Below are 11,208 nucleotides of genomic sequence, written 5' to 3' on the forward strand. Positions count from 1 at the left end.
TCCCTACTCATTATTGATCCTGAGGGGTTTATCTGTCCTGGATTCTGTATCAGGAGCTCTTATCTATACCAGTGTACATGCTCTGGTCTAGCCAGATTTGTAAGCTAGAACTGGGGTCATGAGAGTTGGGGAGAAGGAAGCATTGAAGATCTAGAGGAATGTGTGCTTCGTCCATGCTATACTGAGCCTGGCTGGCTCGTCCCTTCCTTGTGACCACGAGATAATTGCCAAATTCTTTGTAGGTTTTTTTCCCCCTTGGAATTGTGTGGGATCTTCTCATCCTTATTATTGTGAAATTTCACAATATTTGCCTTTATGTGGGTTTCTTAACATTCATATGCCAAGCACTCAGGATCTTTCACTGTAGAAAGAAATATCTTTCAGCTGTGGTCAATTTTCTTTGTGAAGTTTCCTCTTTAATTTTCTTTGGGCTTTGTTTCTGAAACACACTAATTGGATGTTAAAATCTTTTCTTACATTTTTGCTGTTGTTTTAATCTTTACACTTTTGTATTGTACTTTCTAGTAGATCCCTGCCACCCCCACCCACCCCCGTTTTTCCACCTCTTCTATTAGTGTTTTAAGGCTTGGCTTATTTTAAATTTCAAATAACTCATATTCTTCCCATTCTTTTTTTTTTAATCCTTATGTTTGTGTAACTGAACTGTCTTGAATCTGAGGGGGCTGGTTATAGACTACTTTGTTTCCTTAAACTTCCACACTGGCCCCCTTCCCTGTCCTATCATAAGCTCATCTTGCCCAGCTGCCCCTCCTGAAAGAGAGACCCGTTTAGGTTGTTTAGAGGATGGGATAAATAGGAGTCTTTGCCTTGCACAAATGGTTAAGCACTCATTAACAAGGATAGTCTGACCGCACCCGGAGGCACCGTTTCGGAAAGGTCACAGCTGTGTGGTGTCCTCCACGCTGCTCATGCAGGGCCCTGAGTTGGGCTCCGGGGAGAATCCCAGCAATCAAGCACTTAAAATAATGCTGGCTCACAGCAGTGAGGATGTGAATTATAAACTCCGGTTCTTCCTCCTCTGCATTCACCTCTCACTTGTCTGCGTGCCTCCTCCCTTGTCCTTACTGGGTTTCAGTAAGGTTTGGGGAAGGAGCAGGTATACCTAGGATTAATTTTAAGTTAAAGTTTTAAAATGGACAGTACCTTCTTGAAGACATTTGGACGGACTTCGGAAGCCACTGATCCTTTGCCCTCTTTGGAACATCCCTGCATATCAAATTTCCTTTGGACGCCTCTCAGTAAACATTGCCATCCATTCGCGGCTGACTCAGCAACTCTATAGGGGAGTGTAGCACTGGCCCTGGAAACTACATGGGAGCAGAAAACCCTTTCTCCCAAAGAGCGCTTGGTGGTTTCAAACTGCTAACTCTAAAGTTAGCAGCCCAAGGCATAATACACTACGCCAGCAGGTATAACTGAAAGTGCTTTGGTCAATTCCAGTCCCCCATTTACTAACTGTATGGCCTTAACTCTTCTGTGAAAATAGACGTTTTCATACAACATCTACCAACACTCGGCGGAGTAGAGGGGTGGCCATGAGGACAAAAGTAGGTGTACCGGCGCTAGGAAGTTGGGCACAACGGCGATGCCTCCCGCCAATGCACCCCAGGGAGCACCAGCAGCGAGGAGGGGACCTGGCACTGAGCAGCCCGCTCCTCCAGCGCCGAGCCCGCTCCGCTCCCAGTGCTGGAGCCAGACGGGGCAGGCCTGCGGGCGCAGCCAACCCCGAGTCCCGCCGGGTGCCCTCAACAAACATGGCTGCGTCTCGGCTTCAGCCCGGCCACCGACGCCGCGCTGCCGCCTGGGACTCGCGGGCCCCGCGTCGGCAGGCCAGAGAGCCGGGACGCAGGAGGTGCGGGGCGGCGGCGCGCCGGGGAGTCGGGGCTGCGGGCCCGGTCGGGTCCCGGCGGGGCGCGTGCACGCGCTCGTCTGCTCGCGCTCGCGCTCTGGGGCGCCGCGGGTGAGAAGCCGGGGAGGGAGGGACGCGGGCGCCCCTACGGGGCCGGGCCCGGCGGGGAGGGTGTCGGCGCCCCGCCCGGAGGCTTTCTTCCGCCCGGCATGTCAGCCCTGCACGAACCGCAGCGTTCGGCTACCTCGTCCTGCGGGTGGACCCAGCGGTGGAGGGGCGCCGGGTAGGTCCCCAGGAGCGTGTGCACCCGGAAGGCCCCGCGGACTTCGGTCCCCAGCGCCCCGCCGGCGCCCACACTGCCGGCCCGGCAGACGCGTGTTGGCGTGTAGATGCGTTCTCCCGTGGTCTTTCGTTGGGAGTGGGAGTGAGCGGCCAGCGGGGGGTCCCCTTCGGTCCTTGGAAATACGCTGGGTTGACTTTAAATGCAGACAGGAGGCGATCTTGGTTCCTTGGTGGGCGCCCCGCGGGAAATCGCCTGGCAGCTGTTTGAAAGAGATCCGTTCTGGGAGGAGGAAAGGGTAGACCAGCAAATGGTGGTCAGTTTAGTTAGTGGGGACACGATTGCTTTGGACAGTTTCCTTACTGACTATCGAGTGTGCATATTTTTCTTTAAGCATGTGATCATTATGACTGTCCACCCCTATAATGAAAATATCCCCAAAGCAAACATTGAAACTGCGGCTAGATATAGGAGTCCTTGTCTACCAGACAGTTTATCCAGACCTGTGACATTTTAACCAGGGGACCCCCCACTCCTTGAGGACTCCATAGCCTTGAAGCAGAATAGATGAGGGGCAATGTGTTAGAATCCCAAAGAAGAGTTAAAAGTGCTAACATGATTTCCTTAGCTCAGATCAAGTTCACAGACTCCACAGGGGAACAGCTCTTTTGTTGACCATGCATTAGAGGTGTAAGCACTCTGGTTAGCAAAAGGGTGTGAATGGCATATTTGCAGACTCCCCAGATGGATTGAGCTTTCTGATCATTAACCAAAGGCATAAATAATCAAGAGCCCTGGTGATGTAGTGGTTCCTCCACTGGCTGCTTAACTTTGAGGTCAGCAGTTCGAAACCGACAGCTTCTTTGAAGGAGGAAGATGGAGCTTTCTACTCCCATCAAGAGTTACAGTGGCAGAGTGCCACAGGGGCAGTTCCACCATAAGTCTGAATTCACTCACCATACTGGGGACAGAAAAGGGGGTCGAATAGTCCTGAGTTTTGCCCTGATTGTCTTGGTCAGAGGAGCCCTGGTGGTGTAGTGGCCCTTTGGGCTGCTGTGAGTTCAGCAGTTCAAACCCACCAGCCAGATGCTGGAGGAAGATGAGGTGTTCTACTCCTGCATAGAATTACATTCTCAGAATCCCACAGCAGTTCTACCCTGCTCGGTAGGCTCACCATAAGTCAGAAGTGACTCAATGGCAGTGAGTTTGAGTTTGGGAGCCTTGGTCAGAAGGCCCTGGCCAAGCCTCTCTTGTGAGCCTTTCTATCCAACAGCGTACAGGTCCCAATCATGGTTCCATTCCTGCTTCTGTAATCCCACCTGCAACTGTGATGTATTGATCTGCCCTGATTCATGCTTTTGTGACAGTTCCGGCCCTTTTCAAAGCTTGGTATCTCAGCCAACCCTGGCATGCCATTTCAGCCTTGTGTGAGTGGGCGCCTTCATCTGGATGATGTGTGTGTGTCTTTTTGTTGACACAGACTTGGTCTCTTCTCTTTTTAATTAGTCAGATATAATACATATATCATTCCATATTTTAATCACATCAAGTAGAATTGTACAATTACTACCACAATCCATTTCCAAGCAATCTTTTTCTTTATGGACTCCTTAAGAACCAGTCTTCTCTTTAATTAATATTTGGGATGGGGTCTCTTGTGTACCCTAAACAAGAGATTGGAAGCTTTCATCGGTAGCGAGGAATTGATTATCACGGTGTTTGAGGAGGCTTAAACCTGCCTTGCTTCCTTTTCTTTTCAGAGGAAAGAAGAATGGGAGCAGCATGTCTGCTCACTCCATGCTCTGTGAGCGAATCGCCATCGCCAAGGAGCTCATCGAGAGAGCAGAGTCCCTTTCCAGATCAAGGAAAGGTGGCATCGAAGGTGGTGCGAAGCTGTGCAGCAAACTGAAGGCAGAATTAAAATTCTTACAAAAAGTGGAAGCTGGCAAAGTAGCTATTAAGGAATCTCATTTACAGAGCACGAATCTGACACACCTAAGAGCCATTGTGGAATCAGCAGAAAACCTGGAAGAGGTTGTGAGTGTTCTTCATGTCTTTAGTTACACAGACACCTTGGGAGAAAAGCAGACCCTGGTGGTGGATGTAGTTGCAAACGGTGGTCATACTTGGGTGAAGGCCATTGGCCGCAAGGCTGAAGCGCTGCATAACATTTGGCTGGGCAGGGGCCAGTATGGTGACAAAAGCGTCATTGAGCAGGCGGAAGACTTCTTGCAGGCCAGCCACCAGCAGCCGGTGCAGTATAGCAACCCTCATATCATCTTTGCCTTTTACAGCAGTGTTTCTAGCCCCGTGGCCGAGAAACTGCAGGCAATGGGCATATCTGTGAGAGGGGACATCGTGGCAGTTCACGCTCTGTTAGCTAATCCAGAGGAGTTCCAGCTGAGTGAGTGTGAGTCCGATGATGAGGGCCCGGAGCTTTTGCAGGTGACCAGAGTGGACCGCGCAAACATACTAGCAAGTGTTTCCTTTCCGACAGAGATTAAGGTCGACGTGTGCACAAGAGTCAATTTGGACATTACTACTTTAATTACCTATGTATCCGCCCTCAGTTATGGAGGCTGCCACTTCATCTTCAAAGAAAAAGTCCTCACAGAACAAGCGGAGCAGGAGAGGAAAGAGCAGGTGCTGCCTCTGCTGGAGACGTTTATGAAGGACAAGGAACTGTTTGCTTGCGAATCCGCTGTTAAAGATTTCCAGTCTATTTTAGATACCCTAGGAGGACCTGGGGAGCGAGAGAGGGCCACTCTGCTGATTAAACGAATCCATGTAGTACCAGACCAGCCTTCCGAGCGTGCCTTGCGACTGGTGGCCAGTTCGAAAATCAATAGCCGCTCATTAACCATTTTTGGAACAGGAGATACCTTAAAAGCCATCACCGTGACGGCCAATAGCGGGTTTGTCAGAGCCGCTAACAACCAGGGTGTTAAATTTAGTGTGTTTATCCATCAGCCCAGAGCACTTACTGAGAGCAAAGAGCCCTTTGCCACCCCGCTACCAAAAGACTGCACAACGGCCATCAGTACTAATAATAGCCTTTAGATAGTCGCATGGAAATAAGTTATTGACATACCAAAGCTTCCGCCTTCCCATCTAAAATTGGGAGGGGGAAAAAGAAAAGCAAAAGGCTTTTAGTAACTAAAGATAATTACTTAGAGCTTTCACATCAATAGTTTTTCATGTGTCATCTATATTTCGTGGTTAAAGTAAAGTAGAAAAAGCACAAGAAACCTTAATTCTCAAATTGCCATAGCAACAAGGAACAAAAGCATATTTACATTGAGTTTGAGCTATGTTGCAGTACTTAATTTGTTTGATTCAGTTGGGTTATGACTGCCCACAGCCCCCAAGCCCGCAATAGATACGCACATTTCATAGAACATTATTACAGGGCAGCTTGCATTAAATATCTGGAGGCAACTGGCTTATTTTCATTGTATTGGTGTCTCGATGGGTGTGGGTTGAGTCTGAGAGAAAATAAATAGTTTATAATTAATTTTAGATTTTGAAAGAAAAGTTATGGCCATTAATGAAAAGAAATTTCTGTGGTTGTTGTCAGGCATAATATGGTGGGCATATTTATAACGACTACATAATGCAGACGACATGAAAATAAAGTGAATTCTGATCATGTGAGTCCCATGGATTTGTATACCTTTGTGAAAACAATCTTACTATAAAGATTCTAAGATACGGTAAAACTATTCATTTGAATAAATTGAAAATATAAAAGGTTTTCAGAAGAATTTTAAGTACAAGTAATCCCCATCTTGTAATTATGGATTCTACTTTTCCTACTCGTTTTGTAAATCCAAGTATTATTAGGTCACTCATGGAATGGCAGCAGGGGACATTCCGTGCTTGTTGCCTGACACATCTTGTAATTTCAAGTTTTTAGAACCATTTTGCAAATTTCATTCATTTGCCAAAACAAGAAAAATTAGCAAAGTTGATAAGTGTTCACCAAATTTTAAGATTAGAAAGTTGAGTCGAAAGAGTCTTCGCTTACTCTAAGGGTAGGAACCAGTATTAGAACTTGATGTGAAGTCAAATCAAGACTAATTTTTTTCTGCTGTGCTAACTTTCCTATTGAATACTGGAAGGAAAACCCCATTCCCATCCACAATGTTAGCAAGAAAGCATTGATTTTTTTTTAACAGCTGTGGTAAGGCCAAGAAGTGTATGAAACAACCTTAGAGATTAATTGAGGGGAAATATCACAAACCCAAAAGTCAGTAGTTCAAACCCACCAGCCACTCCCAGGGAGAAAGACAAGGCTCTCTGTTCTTATAAAGGTTTACAACCTGGAAAACACGACATGAGTTGCTGTGAGTTCGAATTGACCCACAAGGAGTGGATTTTTAGACTATCAAAGAAGACTTCAAAAAGTTTGTGGAATGTTTTAATTCTGTTTTTCAAAAAACTATTTTTAGGCCCCCCTTTTATATAAGCTTCCTTGGCTGCCAACTGAAAAGTTTGTGGTTCCAAGATGTAGCAGTTCCCACAAATATTGCAGCCTTGCAAGTTCCAGGAGTTTTCAGCCTGTGGGGTCACTATGAGATGGAATCAACTTGATAGGGTGTGATTTGGGTGTGGAGTTTTATACTGTATCACACGGCTGCCAGCTGAAAGGTCAGCAGTTCCTCACCAGTCACTCTGAACGAAGGTCTGCTCCTATAAAGATGGGCTCAGGTGCCCTCTCTAGGGCCGCTGTGAGCAGATGCATAGTGGATTAGGTATGACATTGTGATCAATTTGCAAGCCTTAAAGCATTTTCTGAGGAATTAGAAATTAACATTGAAGAAGGAAAACCTGAATCACTGGAAAAATGTGTTAAAGTAAGTCAAATCTATTATCTCCCCAATATTTCTAGATACCCAAGCCACTGCCATTGAGTTGATTCCAATTCATAATCTTACATACTGGTTTCTGGGCCTAAGGCTTTTTGGGAGCAGATGGCCCTGTCTTTTTCCATGGAGTAGATAAGGGGTTCGAAATACCAGCCTTATGGTTAGCAATCCAAGGCTTAACCAACTGCACCACCAGGGCTCCCAGCTTTACTAAGTAAGGTGGTTCTTATTTCCAGGCTAAAATATGACAAGATAACATAAAATAAGGAGGCTGCAGCAATGCCTGGATCAGAAAACCAGAGCCAACCAGCTCTGAGATGGGATGGTGGAAGCAGATTTGACTTGATAATATATAGACCCCAGAAAAATACTAACAAATTAATTTGAGCAATATATTGACAATATGCTATAGTTAATGTTTGGGACATCGGCTGTACTTTTATGTGGGGACATAATAGGAGAACTACTGGACAGGGCTCCTACCAGAAGCCAGAGCTTGAGAGGCTAAAAGCTTATGAAATAGGATTGCCTACAGCAGGAGCAACAATGTCTGGTCCTGGTGGTTCTGACCCACTAGCCTGCAACCTGCATCGATTGGGAGCCTACCTTTCAGATGATAGGAGCGTGGAGGAAACCCCTTGGTGTGTAATTAGTGTAAAAAATTGATCCCAGGCAAGAAGGACCCCTCAGGCACCTAAGAGCAACACAAGATCATTCTGAACTTGGGGACACAAATTTCCTGAGGCTCATGCCATCCCACCAAGTTTCGCCCTAAAACCCTATGATGAAACTTGACACCAAGGGCGAGTCAGCAACCCAGGAAGAGGAGTATTAGCTTCTCAAGACAATGAGATAATAGAAAAGTAATCTGCTAAATAATATAAAATAAAATGTGTTCTGTCACACAGCACTCATATCTATGTTCTGTATGTAATTTGTTGCCATGTCCATCAGAGCTTCACAGGTCACAGTGCAGGTGATAAGGCTCAGGTTATAGGTATTTAGTCAGGACATGTTAAAAAGTTCTTTCAGAGTTGCCAATAAAAGCCCAAAGGGCATGCCACTCTGCTATAAGCCTCCACCTGAAGAGCCACTAAGCTCCAGCTCCTTGGGTCAGCAGACTCAGCTGCCCCAGTTTGGTGCTCAGAGGCACCCCACTCTACAAGCCCGCCTCCTGCCCCAAGCACTCAGCTTTACTTGGTCTGTGGGTTGCGTTTGCTGTTTCCAACTCTCAACTCCTGGCTCTGGTGCTGCTCCTCTGATGTCACAGCTGTCTTCTGGATCAAAGTGGTTCTCTGTGGGGATTTCGGGTCCAGAAGACACACTCCACTCTTGGCTCTCACTAGTAGTGAGATTGCCACCCACCCTCCTCTTCCCGCACCTGCTTCCCAAAGGACTTATGCTGACATTTTATACCCAACAGGATGCTATTCACACAGGTAAATCCTATCAGGATCTCCCTTCACCTTCTTACCCAGACTCATTTAGAAAAAGTTCGCTTGGTGGGAGTTACAGAGATTTTGGTTAGAGGACCTGTATTAAATAATTCACTGCCCCTGCAGAAGATTTGGTATCTTTGAACCCTTCCTGAACACCTGTGTTCTGTAAAGAAAAATATACAAAGAAGTGGCAGATGGGGAGTTAAGACGCTCCGGTTTATGTTGGCAGTAACTGCTTAATACTGAATTTCAGAACAGAGCAGGTCACCCAAGAGAGGATACTCAGTGGTGCAAATACTGCGTCTGCTTGGCTGCTAACCACAGGTTGGAGATTTGAGTCCATCCAGATGAGCTTTAAGCAAAAGGCCCAGTGATCTACTTCTGGGAAGTCAACCAATGAAAATCCTGTGGAATACAGTTCTACTCCAGATACAAAGCTGGGCCAACTAGACAGCACCTGTGTGTTCTGGTACCGACGTAGTCATGAGGAGTGCCAGGGCATGTGAAGGGAGCTTGTTCCCACAGTGTTGCAGAAAACACCTTGCATTGTGGGAAACTTGCTTCCATGTGGACAAATGGCAGGATCCAGACCGTTCCTCTCAACTTAACTTCCCCCAAGCAGAGAAAGGTCTGAAGTGGGGTTTTCTTCTGCTGTGTGAGTAAAGTCATACCAAAAGAGTTTAAACTCACTGCCAGCTAGTTGATTCTGATTCTGACTCAAGCCCTATAAGGCAGGGTAGGACTGCCTTTATGAGTTTCTTCCTGTTTTTATTTTCTACACCATTTTATTGGGGGCTTGTAGGACTCTTATCACAATCCATACATCCATCCATTTTGTCAAGCACTTACGTACATTTGTTGCCATCATCATTCTCAAAACATTTGCCTTCTACTTGAGCCCTTAATATCGGCTCCTCATTTTTCCACCTCCATCCCCTCCCCCTCCCTCATGAACCCTATATAATTCATAAATTATTATTATTTTGTCATGTGTTAAACTGTCCAACATCTCCCCCCACCCACTTCTCTGCTGTCCATCCCCCAGGGAGGAGGCTATACATAGATTCTTGTAATCAGTTCCCCCTTTCCACCCCACGTTCCCTCCACCCACCCGGTATCACCACTCTCACCACTGGTCCTGAAGGAGTCATCTGTCCTGTATTCCCTGTGTTTCCAGTTGCTACCTGTAACAATGTACATCTTGTGGTCTAGCCAGATTTGTAAGGTAGAATTTGGATCATGATAGTGGTGGGGGAGGAAACATTAAAGAACCAGAGGAAAGTTGTATGTTTCATCGCTGCTATACTGCACCCTGAAGGGGATGTCCAGTTGCCTATAGATGGGCTTTGGGTCTTCACTCTGCACTCCCCCTCATTCACAATGATAGAATTTATTTTGTTCTTTGATGTCTGATGACTGATCCTACTGACACCTTATGATCTCACAGGCTGGTGTGCTTTCTTCCATGTGGGCTTTGTTGCTTCTCAGCTAGATGACTGCTTGTTGACCTTTCAAGCCCTTAAGACCCTAGACACTATAGCTTTTGATAGCCAGGCACCATCAGTTTTCTTCACCACATTTGCTTATGCACCTGCTTTGTCTTCAGTGATCATGTCAGGAAGGTGAGCATCATGGAATGCCAGTTTAATAGAACAAAGTGTTCTTGCATTGAGGGAATACTTGATTAGAGGCCCAAAAATATATGCACATGGATCTATTTCCTCATCATAATATAAATGTATATTTACATATGTACATGTCTGTATTTAGGCCTCTATAAATGCCCTTTGCCTCCAAGTTCTTTCCTCTATTTACTTTTACTTTCCTTTTGTCCCACTATCATGCTCAGCCTTCATTTGGATTTCAGTAATTCCTCTCGGTTACATTGCCCTTGATCAAGCACTACCAGGTCTCCTATGCCCTCCTCGCCATTAATTTTGGATCACTTGTTGTTTACCTTGTCCCTGGGTTTGTTAAAATCCACTTCCTTTCCCCTGCCTCCCCCACCCCTCCCCCATATGCCCCCCCCCCCGCAATGGAACAATCGGGGCCCCATTGTTTTCTTCCCCAGATTGTTTATCCCGCCCATATTATCTAGATAGATCAGTAGAGATAATAATATGCACAAAAAACAAGACATAACAAAACAAAGCAACAAAAGAAAAAAACGAGTGTCTGAGATGAAATCTTTATTGGAATAGAAAAACCTCATCTTTCTCCTATTAGCGTAGCTGATGACTTCAAACTGCTTTGTGGTTTGCAGCTGAACACATAGCCCACTACCCCTCCAGGTCCTACTTAGTTATTGCTGCATGATAGAAAGAACATAATGGACCCATGTACACACACTGTGGATGAAGAAGACAGAGGCAGTTGAATCTCAGGAACACTAAAGAGTTACTCACTGCTGTGGGTTTCCAAGACTGGGACTGTTGCTGGTGTGGTTTCCAACTGCCAACCTTGAGGTTTGCAGCCCAACACATAGTCACTCTGCCACCAAGGTCCCTGCTCCTAAAAGGTGAAAAAGACAGGAACCTCCCCAGAGAGGTATATGCTGAACTTGGCCTTCGAGCCCCTACTCTATGAAAATAGGTGTCTGCTCTTTAAAGCCAGCTACTACTTGTATTTTTATTACAAAATAATAATTCTGAGCACCATCTAATGCCCAATTCAAATGCAAATGCTTAATCCTAATCTGATCAAACACTGGGCATTGCCTTGGGTTTAATACTTTTAGCCTTTTTGTTTTTC

The 11,208-nt window shown here is 46.0% G+C and overlaps 1 protein-coding gene across 3 annotated transcripts; it reads left to right on the plus strand.

Moving 5' to 3' along the window:
- The first annotated feature begins 1,771 nt into the window (after window positions 1-1,771).
- C9H7orf25 (chromosome 9 C7orf25 homolog) lies at window positions 1,772-5,799 on the plus strand. Of its 3 annotated transcripts, none has more exons than XM_075558166.1 (2): window positions 1,772-1,873; window positions 3,911-5,799. In XM_075558166.1, exons 1-2 carry the CDS (start codon window positions 1,776-1,778, stop codon window positions 5,208-5,210), a joined length of 1,398 nt encoding a protein of 465 aa, XP_075414281.1. In that variant the 5' UTR covers window positions 1,772-1,775; the 3' UTR covers window positions 5,211-5,799. The 3 variants fall into 3 exon arrangements, with proteins under 3 accessions (XP_075414281.1, XP_075414284.1, XP_075414283.1); XM_075558169.1 differs by having other exon boundaries at window positions 1,851-1,981; XM_075558168.1 differs by lacking the exon at window positions 1,772-1,873 and adding an exon at window positions 1,993-2,153.
- The last annotated feature ends 5,409 nt before the right edge of the window (window positions 5,800-11,208 follow it).

This window comes from Tenrec ecaudatus, chromosome 9, assembly GCF_050624435.1.
Source record: "Tenrec ecaudatus isolate mTenEca1 chromosome 9, mTenEca1.hap1, whole genome shotgun sequence".
Taxonomy (NCBI): domain Eukaryota; kingdom Metazoa; phylum Chordata; class Mammalia; order Afrosoricida; family Tenrecidae; genus Tenrec; species Tenrec ecaudatus.

Bases quoted from the DNA above. Each gene is read 5' to 3' on its own strand.
- C9H7orf25 (XM_075558166.1), top strand. From the start codon at position 1,776: ATGGCTGCGTCTCGGCTTCAGCCCGGCCACCGACGCCGCGCTGCCGCC. The intron at 1,874-3,910 runs GTGCGGGGCGGC...TTTTCTTTTCAG, and splicing joins AGAGAGCCGGGACGCAGGAG to AGGAAAGAAGAATGGGAGCA.